The sequence below is a fragment of the Hyla sarda genome, chromosome 6, assembly GCF_029499605.1.
Source record: "Hyla sarda isolate aHylSar1 chromosome 6, aHylSar1.hap1, whole genome shotgun sequence".
Classification (NCBI taxonomy): domain Eukaryota; kingdom Metazoa; phylum Chordata; class Amphibia; order Anura; family Hylidae; genus Hyla; species Hyla sarda.
The window spans coordinates 191,438,120-191,458,630 of NC_079194.1; the positions used below are offsets into that span (position 1 = coordinate 191,438,120).

The 20,511-nt window shown below is 38.2% G+C and overlaps 1 protein-coding gene across 1 annotated transcript in view; it reads left to right on the forward strand.

The window, feature by feature from the left end:
• Positions 1–20,511, forward strand: part of LOC130276564 (cadherin-8) — a 415,905-nt gene that overhangs the window by 741 nt on the left and 394,653 nt on the right. The window contains exon 2 of the mRNA XM_056526106.1: positions 14,485–14,935. Within this exon, the coding sequence (XP_056382081.1) occupies positions 14,651–14,935 (285 nt within the window). The 5' untranslated portion in view covers positions 14,485–14,650. The remainder of the gene's footprint in view (positions 1–14,484; positions 14,936–20,511) is intronic.

Sequence of the window (20,511 nt, forward strand, 5' to 3'; positions counted from 1 at the left end):
ACGAGAATTAATATAATTCAACATCCTTGTATGTAAATTAATGGAGAATAATATGCATTGGAGCGGGGTTGAGATTATTTATTAGTGGTAGCTTTTTAATATTTAAGAGTTGGGGGAAGGAGGGGACATGGACATGGGAAGGGGACTAGTTGCAGCAAGAGACCTGTAAGATTTACACCTACTGCATGACACATGGGGCGAGAAAGAAAACAAGAAGATTTAGATGATCCCATATGATCTGATGGCAGTGGAGACTTAGCTTCCTGTCAGTTTCTAGATATAGCCAGCAAGTCCTCTTTATTTAGTCCTTGCTCGAATATCCACCAATTCTAAATTTACTCCTACAATCCTCTGGCAGGTAGGGTTGGCAGTATAATTAAAGAGAGAGCAGTTAGTGGCTAGACATGGCATTTAAATGCCTGGAGACCTTTGTCCCCGTGAGTGTTCTCACTATACAGTATCCCGCACTCATTTTATGGCACTGGTGCAATAAAAAAAGAACCATCTTTTCTCCATTGGACCTGCAGTAGCAGGTATTTACTAGGAGAATAGGGTGAATCCACACCCTATATTGTATCAGTACCGGTTTGATCACCTGTGGCAGCTGAAGGGTTAAGTCCGAGTCCTGCGGCACCATACGACTATGGAATTCAGTAACTGTCTATGATCTTATGATTTAATTATTTGAACCCACCGAAAGGGCAACAATCAAAACATTAATAATACAGCATGGGAACACATGAGCCACCTTAAATGTCAGGTTAACACATGAATGGTTCTGGGTACTTCCATTTCAACAGGTCTTCTTGGGAAAAAAATGTTTGTATCATAAAAATCCCCAGACATTGCACATTTTTGTATTTACAGAAGGATGTCTTGATTCAGAATGCTTATGGATGGGCAAGAGAAATCATTGCAAATTCATTTTAGTGTAAACCTGTTGGGGCTCAATGATGCTGAGAGATGTTTTTGTAATGTGTCTGTGTACAGTCTTTAGCAGGAGTTACAGACATATTATTGTCAAGAAAATCAATATTCTCATGCACAAGTTGAGCTTGGATGATCAGGAAATGAATCAAAGTTGACTTAGAACAATGGGTGGAATTTTATTAGGACCAATCAGTCTTTAGAACATTTCTTGAGTCCTCCATAATCCATTAAGACCAGCACCTACATAAGGGTAACAAGTCATTTCCAATAACCCGATCTTCTATGTAGTGAATGTTAACAAAGAAAAAGGTTTTTTTTTTTTCTAGAATTCAACAATTGGAAATTTAAAAACAATATAAACACTGATGAAATGTAGGTCACACTTCAGGCAGGACAAAGAAGTCATCCAGTAACACACTAGCATATAATAATTCCAGTGTCAGTCTATCTGCTTAATTGATTTTGGCATGGCACCACACACCGTGAATATCAAATATGGGACCTTTGTGGGACTTCATACATCCACTTCTCAAATCTATTTAATTTGGACGTGTTGCTGCATTTGAATCCATGCTCAAAACGCGAGGCAGAAGATGAAGGCCTCTGCAAATAGGAAAGAAATGCTGATTTGCTTTTAAAAAGGGTAAATATTTTATGATCCCACGTGCATGGAATGATTTCAACATACTGAGAGGATTTTACAGTAGCTCAAAGAAAAATTGATGCAGCAAGGGAATCATCACTACCAGCGGAGATACGGTTACTGCCTGGCACCTATAATGCTATATGGCATTTTTGCCTTAACCCACTTATGTCCAAGCAAAACCTAATTTAGGCTGTCATATGTCATCAGGAAAGATTCAATAAGCATTCACAAGTGTAAACATGGTATAACATCAGTCACATACACAGTTATACACGTGCCACTATTATAGGTCACATTCGAAGACGATCCAAGACATTTCATTGTAGTGTTATAAATTACATAACCAGCATTGTGAGAGAGGAATAAAAAAATAAATACATGCTTTACTTTCTATTACAGTACCTTCAATTTTCAAAGTATGATTCGAGTGGCAGCACAGAGAACTTGCTTTGAGTCATGCCTGAAAAAAAAAAGCATTTACTGTCTGTCATCTGGCGCGTAATTATCGATTCTCCGCCACTGTTCAGCAAAGAAATAAGTATCTTTAAGGACTCCGAGAAGTTTTGTACCTTTTAATGAAAACACAAAGAAAGTTACACGAAACCCTGGAGAATGTTTGTAACTGCTAGGAGGATAGAGGATCTGTCTAACTGGACACCATGTAGTGAGGTGTAGATGTGCAGTATGGGGTGCACTTATTTTTTAGGCTCAGCTAGAGTTTTTACTGTTGAGCCAAGTGGCCATCAACATATACTATTTGACCCTCCAATTTTGGTATTTTGAATGTAAATATGTGTACTTAAAAACTTATAATAGCTGTACTATTGTGAATTATTGTATACATTTTAGGTGTAGATATAAAGAGATAAAGCATAAAAAGGTGAAAGTGTAAAATAAAAATGACCATAAAGACACACAAAATATAAGAATCTATAAATAAATAAAAATATTGCTTTAAAAATGTTACACAATTAAAATGTGTAATTTTGAAGTCTAAGACACACTTTGGCTTTGTACTTAAAAAATGAATACAAAATAAATAAATAAATAATGGCTTCCATTGAGCTTGTCATGCGTACTGGAGATCTAATATATTCTAAAGTGTGTTCATGAAAAAAGCCAATGTCCATGTCTTAAGCCCCTTTGATTGGTGTGGTGCCTAAAAAGTGCGGGAAGGACAATTGCACTTTTCGATTTTTGTTCCACACCAAACTGTAACACCATAATTATATCTTTATCTAAACTTTTTCAAAGTTTTTTTAAGAAAAAAAAAAATGAAACCTGTAGGGAGAAAGGATAAAGTATAATTCTTTTGGAATTAAATGCCTACAGAAAATAGTAAGCTCAATGGGTTTTTAAGTACGACTCTAACAAAGAACCACCGATCTGAAGTTTGTAAAGACAGGCAGGGGGCTACGACTTTCAATGTGTATGTCCAATTTTTGTAACAGCTGGCTTTGTGTATGACAAAGACTATTATTAACCGGCATGAAAAATGTAAAAATCTGTTCATTATATTTACTACACTGCTGATGTGATTGAACTTTTAAGCCTGGTTATAGTGGATGAAATGACTTATAGTATGTGTTCTGGAAGAAAATATTATATATAAATCATGGTTGAGAATACAGATTAAATACTTAGCTAGGATGAATACATTTCCTGTTCCAAAAAGTAATAAAATGAAAACTGTAATGCTAATCCCCTAATACAACTAGGTTTCTACCTGCTTAGAGTCATTATTTAGTACAGCTTGGATAGACCAGAGGTCCTTCAGACTGTCAGAAAAGCTGTGGCCTGACAAATGAATGTAGACTGGAGATAAAATGGTTAATTTTGCAGACATAACAAAAGCAGCGTGTAATTGATGTTGGTAGTGAGACTGTGCTGTGCCCTTCAGCAGGTCTTCCAAATTGCAGTGAAGTCCAACATGGACTAAGTTCAACATGCCATAAGGGCTTTCAATGATAAATAGGAGATTCAAAGGCATTCTGTGTTATTGTAGCAGTTGAGATGTGCAACAATATATCCGTTGTTGTCTAAAATGATGGACGTAGATAACTCATCTTTGAGCCAGTCAAGCAATGGGTCATAATAAACCCTGTTGAAGAGATCTTCTCATTCTTGGAAGCTAAGAGTCAATAATACTTATCAAACAAGGTTGAAGAACCGCATGTTCTCTACAGAAGAGATTTAGCTGAAAAGGTGGAACTCTAGATAAAAAATCCTGTGGCTTAAGTATAGTTGGAGGCTTTCTAAATGATTCTGAGTGTTCTTTCTTATGTAGAAACAAAGTATAACCTTACATACTTAGAAAACCTTGTAAAATGTTTGACTTACATGAAGACTTCCTAAAGACGTCTTCAGGTATTAGATATGAACTTGCATGTAAATTGAGATTTATTGAAAGTTGGTTAACCACTACCATATTGCGAGACTCTAATGAAACATTGTAATAATGAAGACTAGGGAAACTATTGAAACTATTGAGTTATGGCAACACATATGCCTCAAGAATGTGCCAGAATCCTATAGTATCAGTGCATTCATAAGTCAATAAGAACTTAAGTCAAGTCCAATTCTTAACTTCCTTGCATAATTTTGCACATTCTTTACTACGGTAGACATTTATGGTTGAAATATAACACGAATGATAGGTAATTCTAGATCCTATATCACTGTAAATGTTCACATACAGCTTATAGCAGCAATATACAGACATGCTCAGACTATAGCAGTAGAGTGCATCATTTTTCTACTTACCCTTCTTAAAATACTGTGACTTAAAGAGTCCTTTTATGTGATTTATAGTTTTTCAATGCTTTTTTTTTCCAACTCTAACCATTGGGAATATATGTTCTGAACATAGTTTGCTATAACATGAAAAAAGATATAGTAGATGTGGGATTTATCTTCTTGCACATAAGTTCTCCAGGTGCCAACTATGCACAGTACAACTTAAAGAACCAAAAATAATCATTATAGTATATTTCATTGCTCCGTGCAGCAATGTCCCATTTTATAATATTTTTGCCACAATACACCCTAATGTGTTTATATTTCACATATTACAATATTTTTTGCCACAATACACCGTACTGTGTTTATATTTTACATATTACAATGCAATGTATCTCTAAGGGCCCTAATCTTTGTATGGCCATTACTAAACAATAATTAAAATATGAAAACATTAATCGACCAAACTGAATTTGAGCCTTCGAGGAGAACGTCCAGAGTGTGGATCTTCCCAGTTTTCTATTATTGTTTTCATTGTTGTTAACTGTATCAAGGGATGGGGTTCATTGATATCATCCATAACTATGGCATGGCTTCACAACATAAAGGGACAGTGCTTGAGATAGTATACAGAGCAGAATGATTAATATTAATATTAAAGCATTCATAATTCATGAACAGTGTGTTTAATATTTTTTACATTGTTTTTTTAATAACCTATTATATAAGCTTAGATCCTTAGCTAATGCATGGCAACTATGAGTCCATTCAGTAGTCCATGAATGGATGATGATTGTTTTCGAGATCTTAAAGCAATATGTCATAACCTCAATGTTACTTACCCACGTGAAGTGCACATTAAGGCTTCTTGCTGAAGCTTTTTGCTTATTAATTAAATCCGTGTATTTACGCCATAAGAAAGAGACAGACAAATTCTGCCACCTCGTAAAGCACAATAATTAAAGGAAACCTCTGCACAAGGTTTACATGTATCGTGTAATGATTATCCAGTTTCATTAGGGCTTGGGGACTTGCAGCAAGACATTCTGAGTCATATTTGTTGATATACATAATGATTAAAATCATTTGTTAAATTGATTGTTTTCCAGTTGAATATGATACTGCTCTGTTTGAAAAAGAACAAAAGATGATGAAGAAAATTGCCTTTTTCTAACTAATGCAGAGTAGATTTGTAAAAGGATTAAATGAAGCGAGGAAATTGCTCACAATCCCGCGTTATACATTTTGGTGGAAGTAGACAAAAAAAGTTTCAGGTTTGAGTATAGAATTTTTCATTGGTGTTTGAAGTCCCGAGTAGCTTTCCTTCTCATGTTTATTATTTATTTATTAGCACTGCTGTCTTTTATGGTATAGAAGGCTGGCATACAATTAAGCTCCTTGAAGACTGAATTACTTAAGGTTGGGGTGGTCAACATGGGCTTTGTACGTATACCTTTAAGAAACAATAACTACATTAAGCCAAGATAAATTTCACATAAAAGTTAAGGCAATTTAACACATCCTTAATGCCACCTATCCTTGTAAAAACAAAATTAAAAAAAATTGAATTTCTCCCCTACAGATGCCTCGCTGTGTGTCCGCCACATAGATACCCCCGGTGTACCTTTTATTCCCCCAGAATGTAAGCCATACATGCCCCCATGCAGTGCCATAAATTAAGCATACACCCTAGAGTATTTGATATGGCTGTTTCTATCTCAGCCCCAAAATGCCCTACCAAAAAATTTAGCTGCACCCGTTTTCCTTGGAGTAAAGGGACCCTTAACTCTTTAGTGGTCTGTATAAGCATTTTATGCATTATATTTACTATCTTATGAAATCCACCAAATCAAGTGTATTCTTCAGTACATATAAGACATCTAAAACATTTGACAAATTGTGGTATCACAAAACAAGTTCCGGAGTATAGGGCCATCTGCATAAAAACGATACATGGAACACCATAAAACTCAACTCCATAAAACTCTACTCTTTAACATGTAAAATTTATTGACAAAGTCACCTATGTAGATGCATAATGATTAGAACACCTTCACTTTGCGAGAACATCAGTAGGTATGACAGTGTTTCACAACCAGGACACCTCCAGCTGTTGCAAAACTACAACTCCTAGCATGCCCGGACAGCCTTTGGCTGTCCGGGCATGCTAGGAGTTGTAGTTTTGCAACTGAGCTATGGTATGGTTGAAATGTGAAGTGTAGGAAAATTGGTTTCAAATCGTAATGGTTGAAGGGATATATATATATATATATATATATATATATATATATATATATATATATAGTTATTAAAGTATAGCGCTTAACAGTTCCATAAACATTGATATATAATTATCATATAATCTATACGGATGTTAGGAAGTTGTTAAAATAGATGTTCTCGTATTGTTATATTGCAAAGCGAAGGTGTTCTAGTCATTATATGTCTACTTTGAAATTGTGTATCTTTGTTCCTAATGGAAAACTTTCTAGGGTTCCTAAATATAGATAATACAGTATAGTAAACTAGACCAAACTGACCATATAAAAAAAATTGAGTGTCATCAAAATGCATATTGATTTCAAAGTACATGTTCCTATATTTATATGTGAAATTGCACTCAGCACAAAAACTGCTGAAATAACATGTCTGTTGCTTATTTGGACAAATCCTGAAATTTGCTTTTTTGTGATTAAGGGCAATAGGCTTCTTGCGTCATCTCAGGCGGACCAATAGAATTGTGTTCCTTGGTGAACATCAAGAATAGATTCAAGCTAAAGTCACATAGTCTATTCTATATTGAGGGCTGTATGTTCACATGAGCATCCTACAGTGGTTTCCTCTAAAACTACTGTGGAATACATAAGCAAAAGAATCCATTCACGTTGCCCAAGTAGAGACATGAACTTTTAAAATTTCTACGATGAAGTTCCTTAGGCTATGTTTTAAACCACCTGCCTAATATTGTGTCAAGATCAATACTTTGAACTCCATGTTACTTAAAGGGGTACTCCGGCACTTAGACATCTTATCCTCTATCCAAAGGATAGGGGATAAGATTCCTGATTGCGGGGGTCCCGCCATTGGGGACCCCCGTGATCTTGCACGCCGCACCCCGTTATCACAGGGACGGAGCATTGTGATGTCATGGCTCCACCCCCCGGGTGATGTCACGCTCCGTCCCCTCAATGCAAGCCTATGGGAGGGGGCATCACAGCTGACACGCCCCCTCCCATAGGCTTGCATTGAGGGGGTGGAGCGTGATGTCACAAGGGGGCGGAGCTGTGACGTCACAATGCTCCGTCCCCGTGATCGACAGTAATCAGACTCGGAGCGAACTCGCTCTGGGGACTGATTCTAATGGGGTGCGGCGTGCAAGATCACAGGGGTCCCCAGCGGCGGGACCCCCGCGATCAGGCATCTTATCCCCCTATCCTTTGGAAAGGGGATAAGATGTCTAAGCACCGGAGTACCCCTTTAAGGCCCTATTCCCATAGTAAAGTTTCCGTGCATCCGCTCAGATTCCTTTCTGTGAAGCTGACAACAGATTTTTTGTAGTTCTGCACTTTCCGTGTGGAATGCATGCAGGATTTCTGCAAAATTTCTTGTGCCCAACACACAAATTCTTGATAGAATTCAATGGGACTTTGCTACGGAGTTCAACAAAAGAATTGATGTGTTATTTCTTTTTATAAAATCCGGAATATGGCATTTATGTAGGGAAAAATTTGCAGCGGAAAATCTGCAGTGTGAATTAGGCAGCAGAAATCCCATTCACCACAATGTTAACTTTATGTAGCAAAATTTCCATCTAGAATTTTTCTGCCGGTGTAATGAAGAAAACTGTGTTTTGAAATACTGTAGAATGTGTGAAATGACTCAGCACTTTTCAGTGCTGGACTGAGACAACTCCATTGGCTGACACGTGCACACCTGCTCCCTACCATTGGTTCCTGGGGGGGGGTTGGGGGGGGGGTGCACTTATCCCGTGACCATATATACTGTGTCTCAAACACTTCTCACTTCAGTGTGAGTTCGGCTATCAGAGCAAGTTATACAGTCCCCGCTATGACATTTCAGCCGCTGCGCTCAGCTAATGTCACCCGCGGGCGCACAATCCACATAGCGAGGAATGTATTACATGTCAGCCGCTGTGTACGAACCTCATAGCGGGGACTGTATAACATGTCAGCCGCTGCGCTCAGCTAATGTCACCCACGGGTGCACGGTCCCCATATTGAGGAATTTATTACATTCAGTCGCTGCGCACGATCCTCATAGCAGGGACTGCATAACTGCAGTGCTTTGGCTATCACAGCAGGAGACATTGTTTTGCTGTGATAGCCGAACTCACACTGAAGTGAAAAGTGTTTGACACGCAGTATATATTGTCATGTGACACGTGCACCCCCCCCCCCCCCGAACCACCCCCAGGAACCAATGGTGTGGGCATGTCGACCAATGGACCTGTCTTAGTCCAGCACTGAAAAGTGTTGAGTCATTTAACACATTCTATTTCAATACACAGTTTTCTTCATTTCACCGAATTCCACTGTGTGAATGCTGTCTAAACCATCTTTAAGCAATGTGGCAATGTGGATACGTTATCCTGCTTAAAGAGGACCTGTGACCTTCCAAACATTATTACTTTTTTTTATACCTTTAGGTGTAGGTCTAGGGGTGTTCTTATTTTATGAATTTGCCCCCCATTTCCCAATATATAGGGGTTTTTGTACCCCCTTTTACTGTCCGTGAATCTGTCAGATGGGCAGACCCTTCAATACTGTGTACTGATGCTGCAGGGATGGGCTGGAGACGGTTGTATAAGTCTCACGGAGCTGGATGTTATGACATGTATGTGATCTTATACCATCCTGCAAGTATAGGGGATGATGGGGTTAGCAGAACCTGCACAATCCTTTCTCGTTTGATTCCATGTGTTGTTTCATCTTCCTGAGTGCATGGCCGGCACTTGCCGTGTGGAAGATGATCTGTAGTATAAAGGTCCTAAAAGTGTGAAGCTCAGGGTGTGTACATTCCAGTGCATGAATTACTGATAGTCAGATGGGGTACATACACCCTCATATCTCAAAAATAGGGGTGGCATCTGATTCACAAAATAAGAACACCCCTCAGGGCATCCTAAGCTTTCAGTGGGTGTTAAAAAGTCATAATTTTTGGGGAGGCTACAGATCCTAAAAAGGACCCTGTCACTAGGTAATACTGTTGCCATGAATGAGTGTACTTGGAATCTGTCTCCCACTATACCCTGTTGGTACAGGCACCTCTGTAGCTTTCTCACTTGGCATGGCTGTGTGCTGAAGAAGCAGCAGTGGTGATATCAGTGTACTACAGGAGCGCTGCCCATGCACCAAGCCTGCTGCTCGAAAAAGGAAGTTTTTCTCCGATTACGGAATGTATTAACATAGTCTAACATCAAAGACTCAAAATTTCCCAGCAGAACATTACCCAGAACACATTGCCTCCACACTGACTCCAAGAGCTTGTCTTCTGCCTGTACTGCATTGTGGTGCCATCTATTCTCTAGATAAGCAACACACACACACATCTGGCTTTCCACATGATTTAAAAGAAAACATAATCCATTAGACCAGGTTACCTTCTTCTGTTGCTCCCTTTTCCAGGTCTGGTGCTGGTGAGTACACCATAAACACTCTAGGTGGTAGACAGGGATCAACATGGGAACTCTGGCCAGTCTGCTTGGCCCTTCTGGGATCAGACCAGATGGACTAAACTTCGTGTGTGGTTTAAATGTTATGGCCAATAAGTGTATTATCTATCTATCTATATATCTATCTGTCTGTCTGTATGTCTGTCTCTATATCTATCTATCTGTCTATCTATCTTTGTCTATGGTCTTAGTCAAAATTTGCTAGACAGGGCTCCTAGAACATTTTACTTCCTTAAATTATGTGTAAGCTTCTACAAACAAAAGGATTCAGTCCGAGAATATAATCAGGGTTTATGTTGCAGGATGATGGCTCTAGACTTAACAGCAGATTGTCAATATAAGCAGTTTCTATTATACTGTGTTATGTATAGTACATTGCCTGAAGGGGGCAGTGCATGACCCAGGTATTCTCTCTTTGGTGTTCCTTAAATTTCTGTATCAAGAGTAGCATTCGGGTCCTGTACTGGCATAAAACAGTGCATCAGATTCACATACTGTGTTCCTTTAAGAAGATCCAGAAGACATAGACATAGAGAGCTTTGCAGAGTTAAAGATATTTCTTTAGTGCAGCAGTACATGTAAAGACCAGTGATTCTCTCTGTACTGCAGCCAGGAGCATCAGGACCAATACTTTCTGATCACATTTATCTAGTGTGAACACTAAATGTACACTAAATTTTAACCTATTAATTCCAAACCATAAACCTCATTTCATGGTACTTCATTGTCATCCTAATTGTTTCCCTAAAATGATCATGCCCATCAATGTCATTACATGAAGAACCTGCTGTATGGGCTTTTGATGAGGAAATCTCTGTCTTCTCGCAGTGTAGAACATACCTTGTAAAAGGTAGAGGTGAGAGGGCTCTTTAAATTCTCAATTTTGTCTGAAAACTTTGAAACACAATTTTGATCAGTCAAGCAAACAAATGAACCAATGAGTTTTGGACTAGAGAAGAAAACAGATTAAGTAATTTTCTACCTCAAGTCACAATAATTCAAGGATATTCCCAGTAGATATAAACACACAGATAAAGAGACAGTAGTGTATGCCAGTTTTTTTTGGTTCAAGTTGCCCCAGATTTTTGGCACTGACAATTTTATTTATTCTTTCCTTTGTCATTTATTTACTTTGACCATAGCAAAAAGAAAAAAAAAAGAAAAAATCAAACATTATTTGTCATTATTAAAAATAGAAAATACACATGCAGAGCTGATATGATAGCAAATAAACAGAAAAGGTACCACATCACTCAAATATCAAAAAGATATATGGTGCATTCTTCTAATACACCTCTAACTAAAATGATGCACGTCATAGTGCAATATTTTAATACAATGGCATGACATTTATTCTGATTGCTTCTGCTACATCTGTACACAAACATTTTGATCCAATTGTCTGTCTATCCTCCATGACATCGTTTCCCAAGCCCAGTCCTCAAAAACCTTCAACAAGTCATGTTTTCAGGCTTTTCTTAGTATTTCATAGGTGGGGTTCACATATGTCCGGCATCCGACACAGGTGAACTCAGCTTAAATCTGAACGCAACTGAGGCTGCAACTGATGACAATCTGCATCAGTTGTCATTAGCTGATTGACATTCGGTGTCCATTGTCTCTGGCACCAATGCTGTCCAGCATGTCCAATCATCCGGCATTAAAATTGGGACACAGGATGATTATGAACTGTCCCATTCAAATGAATGGGATCAGGTCTAGCATCAGTTTCTCTCCGTTTAATGCCGGAGGGAAACTATGCCTGACAACTGATATACACTGCTCAAAAAAATAAAGGGAACACTAAGACAACACATCCTAGATCTGAATGAATGAATGAACTAATAGTATGAAATATTTCGTCTTTACATAGTTGAATGTGCTGACAACAAAATCACACAAAAATGATCAATGGAAATCAAATTTATCAACCCATGGGGGTCTGTATACAGACTTACACTCAAAATCAAAGTGGAAAACCATACTACAGGCTGATCCAACTTTAATGTAATGTCCTTAAAACAAGTCAAAATGAGGCTCAGTCGTGTGTGTGACCACCACATGCTTGTATGACCTCCCTACAACGCCTGGTCATGCTCCTGATGAGGTGGCGGATGGTCTCCTGGGGGATTTCCTCCCAGTCCTGGACTAAAGCATCTCCTTCACTGTATTTGCAGCGACCACTTCTGAATGAAGGCTATTCCATGCACCCACTTCTCTCTCAGTAAAGTAATACTTGCTGATATTACTTTTAGACCTTTGCCCCTCTAATTTAAAACTATGTCCTCTTGTGATAGTTTTTCTTCTTTTAAATATGCTCTCCTCCTTTACCGTGTTGATTACCTTTATGTATTTAAAAGTCTCTATCATATCCCCTCTGTCTCTTCTTTCTTCCAAGCTATACATGTTAAGGTCCTTTAACCTTTCCTGGTAAGTTTTATCCTGCAATCCATGTACTAGTTTAGTAGCTCTTCTCTGAACTCTCTCTAGAGTATCTATATCCTTCTGAACATACGGCCTCCAGTACTGCGCACAATAATCCAAGTGAGGTCTCGGAGTATTGTCCGCAGTACTGGAGGCCATATCTCCAGAAGAAAATAGATACTCTAGAGAGAGTTCAGAGAAGAGCCACTAAACCAGTACATGGATTGCAGGATAAAACTTATCAGGAAAGGTTAAAGGACCTTAAGAGGTATAGCTAGGAAGAAAGAAGAGACAGAAGGGATATGATAGAGACTTTTAAATACATAAAGGTAATCAAAATAAAGGTATGTACTTTTAAACACATGCACATTTGTGGCCTTCTGGAGGTAATTTTGCAGGACTCCGGCAGTGTTCCTCCTTGCACAAAGGCAGAGGTAGTGGTCCTGCTGCTGGGTTGTTGCCCTCCTACGACCTCCTCCATCCCAGATTTATCAATTTATCTGAGACGAAAAAATGTGTTTAATTTTCCCATAGCAACCAACTCCACCTCAGCTTTCATGTCTCAATGAGCTCTGGTAAAAGGAAAGCTGATCTGTGATTGGTTGCTATGGACAAAGTAGACACATTTTTGTCTCAGGTAAATTGATAAACCTGTATAGAGAAAGATCATGTGTAGCTCGCAGCAAAAATGTCAGAGGTCAATGCGGTTATTTACGGATACCCAACAGTCAAATTATGCCAAAATAATAAAAAAAGATAACCACACCTCAAGGACACCACCATTAAAAATGGTGCATAATGTTTAGAGAAAAGACCATGCTTCAATTTCATAGAATATTTATTAAAAACACATAGAAAACATATTTATTAAAAAACACAGATATAAGCACTAATAATTCAAAATTTACCACTGGACCCTAGTGGTAGAATTAGTAGTATAAATAGAGCACTGCTACTATAGAGGATATATGCAATTATCCAGCAAGCTGTTAGATCGGCAACTGATAGTCCGGCACTCCAAATATAGTGTTAATAAAATTGTGTCTGCTCCTTAGTATAAACAGTTCTCAAATGAAGTAGTTACGGAACGTCCACCAATATACAGTTCTTATTGTACGTCTCACCGATAATGTAGCCGCCCGTCTTGTGCTGCGATGAACTGTTGGCTCAATACGTGTGCTGCGATTTCTCTTTGGGACACAGTCAGCAATCGGTATTGAAGTAAGTGCTGTGCGCACAGTTCTCCCACGAGATCACTTGTATCACTGCTCCGGCAGGAGTGTGGTAACTCTCATGCAGCTTTCCCAGGCCAGTGGTAAGTGATATCAGAGGATCGGGCAGACTAAGGCGAATTTCCAATGTGTTTAGTGGATAGGTGGAGTCCGTAAACAGATGCAGGTTTCTTTGAACTGGTAACAGGTAACAGTAGTGCATCTTACTAGTGCCGTGTTCAGACTGACTCTAGGCGCTTTCAGGGTTCTAAACGTAGATTGACGACCCTTACTTCAGTAGATACAGAAAGATAAAAGCATGTTATCTTGTGCAACCAATTAGAACGCTTCTTTCATTTTTTTTATTTTTTTTTAAAGGCCTATGAAAAGTAAATAAAGCAATCTGATTGGTTACTGTGGGTGATTGGTCAACTTTTCTTTTGCACAGGTTTTGAGAAAAACTACTCAGGTGCTAATATGCTGCATTTTGTTGTTCAAATGTTAATATGTATGTAGTTTAAAAACTAGAGTTTGTTTATCAGTCTGTTGTATTCCATACGACTTCAGATTACTCTAGTGAGTTATACTAATCCATGGACTTTATTGACCAAAAGAGTAAAATGAGAAATTCAGCTTTACTACATTTATCCTAGAACAACGACTGAAGCCAACAAAAACACTGCTTTCCCATAATTTTATGTAATTTGAGGGTTTTGATTTTGGTTTCCTCTCAGCTTTGCTATTGGCCTATAAATACAGTTAACTGTGAAGTACATGATATTCTATGCATTGCAACTTTTACTCACTCATTTGAACGTTTTTTTATTTTATTTTATTTTAAGGGAGACATCAATGAACAATGTTCCAGACACATCATATGCTCCGGCTATGAACTACGTATGCTTATATTTATTGAGCAATAAACAATCGGATCAGCTGCAAGTAATATCTCTCTCGGCATGATGAATTGGATGCCTGCAATCTGGATGTGAGGAGAACAATTGTTTTATGTTGTCTGTGTTTCCTACAACTTGTGTTACAATGCCAGAAAGACTTGGGGAAACGTTCATGGATGTTTGGACTCCATTCTTTATTTTATGGATTGCTGTTCTTCCTCATGTGTATATGGCGCCAAGGAATGAGTCCTTTGTACTGTCCACTGAAGCCGCCATGGAACTTAATGAAATCATTGATGAGCAGAAAGTATTAAACAGATCCAAGAGAGGCTGGGTGTGGAATCAAATGTTCGTCTTGGAAGAGTTTTCTGGACCTGAACCGATATTAGTTGGACGGGTGAGTTATATGCTTTATTTATTCCACTGCTCTTTCTTCAAATATCTATCTATTTATAATTGTTATTATTATTATTATTATTATTATTGTTGTTGTTGTTTTATATATATATATATATATATATATATATATATATATATTATTGTTATTATTATTGTTGTTGTTGTTATTATTATTATTACTACCATGGTTAGTTTCAGGATTGTGTGGGCCCTTAGTAAAGAGAGTAACAGAGGACCCCTATGTTATGTGGCTATCTGTCTATCTATCTATCTATCTATCTATCTATCTATCTATCTATCTATCTGTTTGTCTGTCTGTCTGTCTTTCTATCTATCTATCTATCTATCTATTTATCTATTTATCTATCTATCTATCAATCTTTCTATCTTTCTATCTATCTATCTATCTATCTATCTATCTATCTGTCTGTCTGTCTGTCTGTCTGTCTGTCTGTCTTTCTATCTGTCTGTCTTTCTATCTGTCTGTCTATCTGTCTGTCTTTCTATCTGTCTGTCTTTCTATCTATCTGTCTATCTATCATCCATCCTTCTTGCCATCCACATAAACAATACTATTCTTTTCTAAACACATTAGGGGACATTTATTAATGTTTGCTTTGGTAAGAAAATTCTGAAGGCATTTTTTTTTTGCTTATGTGCTACATATTTCTCATACTATCGCAGGGGGTTGATAAATTTGGAGCATATAAGCAAAGCAAAAAAAGTTGCAGCTGAGACTTTTGTGAGACATTTTATGGACTTTTTAAATTTGCTCACTTACAGGAGTTTTGTACTCGCGACTTGCCACTTTTTGTTAGAGGTTTGCAACTTTTTTTTGCCTACGTGTGGCTTTCACACATCATAAATTTGTGACCACTGCAAAGTGAAAACTGAAATTTGCTTAGGTAAGGCTGTTAGTAAGTATTTGCTTACCCACAAAAGTCGCACAAAAAAGGTATGACTTTTTTTGCATCGGAATAAGCAAAATAAAGGGTCTAAATACCTTGATAAATGCCTCCCATAAAGAATGCCACTATATAGCATATACATGTAACCATAGGGTCTGCATATTACCATCACAAGGTAATATACATTAATACATCATACAATATAACAATACCATCATACAGTAATTGCCATTTATAAAATGCTAATTATATCAGTATATAATTGTAAAATATCATCATTAAATATAATATCAGTATTAGAGTTTATTAAAATAAAATCATTAGAGTTTATGCCATGTTAAGGTGAAGCATAGCAAAATCATAGTACTTTTAACAAAGAAACATAATGTGTGGCCTACCTATAGCAGAAGCAGATACAGCGATCGGCACTCCCTTCACGGCTAGCAGCTAGGCATGTGTAACCACGAGAAATATCCCGATATAGAGGAGCATCGCATAGCCTCTGTTCAGGTGCTAACACCCCCAAAGAAGAGCTTCACTAGCATAGGTACAAATGCAGCACAAGAAGACGTACAGGGGAACACTCAGAGTCCACTCACTGTTACGGTGCCAGGATCATCTTTATTTAGGTGCAGTTAAAACATCAGCTGGACGCCAGGTTCCCGTAGCAGGGTAAACAGCTTACACGCCTGCACAAAGGGCGCTTCTTCAGATAATGTGTGGCCTACCTAGTCTGCCCTATATTCTGGACCCTATCATATATGAAGGATAGCCTTATGCTTATCCCATGCATGCTTAAGCTCCTTAATTTTATTTGCAGCTACCACTTCTGCAGATAGGCTAATCCATGCATCCACTACTCTCCCAGTAAAGTAATACAAAAACTGCAATAAAACCCCCAGTGTAGGTCTCAATATACAAACATTATCCCTATATATCCCTATAAATTTACTCAGACATGAATGTATATGCAACTCAGCAACTTTTCCTCTGGACAGGTTTTGATAAATCTCCCTGAATGTTCTAGGAAAATATTCACCTGAATTGTTATTTCATGGGAATTACAAGGTATTATATACAGACTTATTCTAAAAATTGCTTAAGTAGCAGCACATTGGAATTGGTTCAGATTGATAAAGGTTGCCATATCCATGGGTGGTCTGGTTAAACATACTACTATATTCCAGGGCTTCAATATCCAATCAGTAACACAATTCATTTCAGGTAGCTTTGTAACATGCAGGAGCAATGTATCATCCTCTTCACCTACAATAGAAGGAACAGCTATTATATATAATCAGTGCTATGTAAGAATATCTCCCAAAGATGAGCAAGATTAGGACAAAGTGAGTCTGACAGTTACAGAGATTCAGCACCGTGGACAGCGGCACTCTCTGTTACTATTTCTATGCACATATAGGGGGAGATTTATCACAGTCAGTGTAGGTGCACTTAATTTATACACAGGTTTAGAAGGCGTAGTTGGAGTGTTCATGCACCAAATGTATTAAATGTTGCAGGGCCCGTGATAAATATGGGGCTAGTACACATTTTTGTGAAATTTTACTTCAGAACACCATTTTGTATGGCCCCTTTCTCAGTAACTATTGTGCAACTTTTTGTAAGCCAGGTCTGTTCTGGCGTAGGTTTTTTTGTGTAATTGAAGGCTGTGCGACAAATCTGCAACTTTTTATGGAAAAGTCGCCGGCCGTAAATCATTGACCACTGCAAAGTAAAAAGCAGATCTCGTGTTAAACATCTGTTTAGTGAGAAATCCTGCATGCCGGCGTACCACTAAGAGTCACACAAAAAGTGACACCTGCGAAAATATACACAAAAAAAAAAAAAAACCTGTATAAATCCCTTGATAAATTCCTTACCCCCCCCATAGTATTGCACCATGTTCATAAAAGATATGGGAGATATTTATCATTTGCAGAGTTTTTGACATCTGGTCTATCTGCAGAAGTTCCCTAGTGTATTTTTAGATTGTGCACCTGATTTTCACACAGACCTTGATAAATTAGGCGCATATTCACAACTGGGCAAAAAAAAATAGAAAATCTGAAATGATTTCTGAAGGCTGACAACATGCTTGCTCTGGACTGAAGTCTATTTGCACCAAAATTCTGCCCCTTAGGCTGCATTCACACCTCGTTTTCACTGTGTGGGTGCCGGATGCGGCTGGGGGAGGGGAAAACCGGGCGCTCCAGTACCCCAGCCAGACCAGTGCTGAAATCCATTTACTTTAATGAGCCGACCAGAGTCAAACGGCCACTCCGATTGGCTCATTTTTGACCCGTATCCTGTTTTGTGACCGGACCTAAAACCGTAGTATGCGGGTAAAAAATTAACCGACCGGAGTCACCGTTTGACCCTGGTCAGCTTATTAAAGTAAATGGATTTCAACGCTGATCCAGCTGGGATAGGGGCGCGCCCGGTTTTTCCTCCCCCAGCCGGATACGGTACCTGTACAGTGAAAACGAGGTGTGAATGCACGCTAAATCAAATTGTCACTATTCATAGATTTGTCTTCAGCTGTTCAACGACTGTTTATCCTTTAGGGGCATTTCAAATGAGACATCAGAGGCATTGGGGTTTATTTACTAAGAGTTGAGTGTAGGTTTCTTTGTGGGTTTTGATTTCCAACTGGTATTTTCCAAAGGTATTTACTAAGGTTTCCCTACATTTTGCACGTTTCTCTACGTTTTGCTTATTTTTACAACTGTTCTGAACTGTCGGGTTTTCCTCAGCTCAAATCCACCACATTTTCTGTGGAAACCATAGTAAATATGTTGGAATTTTTCAAAACGGCCAGGGCCACGCCCCATTTGACGTTACTACACTCACTTTAGCCAGTGGTCACGCCCCCTTTTAGGGTTTTTCTTGTAAAATGGAGGGTTTTTTTTTTTTTTGGGGTCGCATGTTGTGTCGCAAGGGACGTGCAACACAATTTGGGCGCAAAACCCGACTCGGGATCACGTTAGTAAATAAACCCCATTGTGTTTCAAAAAGTATCTTTTCATTTATTCATCTCCTTATTTATTTATCTCCTTATTTATTTATTTATTTATATGTATTTGCTTACTTATTTTCAAAACTTGAGTTAGACACAAATGTCTGCAAAAATTATACCAAAAATGGTGCAGGACCTTGAAAATGTCTCTCCCTGTTTCCCTATGTTTAACCCTAAACATGCTGCTGAAACTGTGGGACCTATTTGCTGCTGTCGCAAATTGTTGTACTTTTTTAAGGAGAAGTTAACCCTAGACCTACAGGTTTCTCTCCAGTAATAAAATGATATATCCTCTAAAAATTTACTGTTAGAATAATAGGAGATAATAATATGAGGTCTTTATAATAAATCCCTTTGAAGGATATTGTCTACTGAATATTCAGTGGGATAGAAGTGCTGGGCTTGTCATTGAACTCTGGGGCTACATGCTTTGTGATAATTCACGGCAGTCCTATGCAAGAACACGACATGTCAGTGTTTCATTAGCATTTCATTGTTATGTATGTTATCAGTGCCTCTATTCTTTTACATGGTATGTTATCTTTAGAAAACTTCTCAGGCTCTATTTTAGTGTTTCCCACTTAGTGTGCCTCCAGTTGCTGCAAAACTGCCGAAGGCTGTCCGGGCATGCTGGGAGTTGTAGTTTTGCCACAATTGGAGGCACCCCAGTTGGAAAACACTTTGGCCCCCTGCCCCGAGGCTGATATATCCCATGTAACCTGTGTTTACTTCAATGCATTTTCATATGATGACAGCGACAGCCAACCCCTGACTGCTCGAAATTCTGTGAATCACTGAGACAGGGCCACATGAAACTGCTGGGACTTTATCCTGAAACTGCTACTGTTTTGTCCATCAATTTCATAGAAAACGTCTAGTGTATTTGCACTAGATTTAATGCATTAGGATACAATGTAATTGCACTTTAGACATATCCGCAGTTATATGACATATACTATAGCTCTATTACTATTACAAAGATAGCTGCATTTCTTCTTCTCCACTTCCCTCTCCATTTACTGCTTGTAATGAATGAGACCATTTATGTAGTATGTTCATTGCTTTAGCGCATACAATGTACCAGGCTCCAGCCCTGTAATTTGCAGTAAAGTACAAGGTACAGGCATTTGTGATATCTAATGCTGCCACTAGAGGTGTCAGATCCCTAAATATCTATAATACACACACACATATATATATATATATATATATATATATATATATATATATGTGTGTGTGTGTGTGTGTGTGTGTGTATCTAAGCCCCCAGCATTCAGGCAATATGTGCAGTGTCCACAGTCTAAAAGGAATCTGTATGAAATGTGTCACAGCATTTGCAGCCAATTTATAGTCTCTATTAAAGAATGTCAATGATGCACATTATTTTTTATTATGATTGATGATATCTCTGGTGGTTCTGTTTTTACCTGGATTAGATTATGTGATGAAAAAATATGCATTATCTGGTTTAGAAAGCCCATTTTAAGTACCCTAGGAGGAATTCTGACTTAATAAAGAGAGGTCACAGTTACTGTAAAACACACATCTATTAGTGAGGATGAGTAAATGATCATCTTCCACCCTTCAAGATCCACATAGTAGTGGTTTATATAAACAGGTCATTGATTCATTTCCTATGATTCATTACTA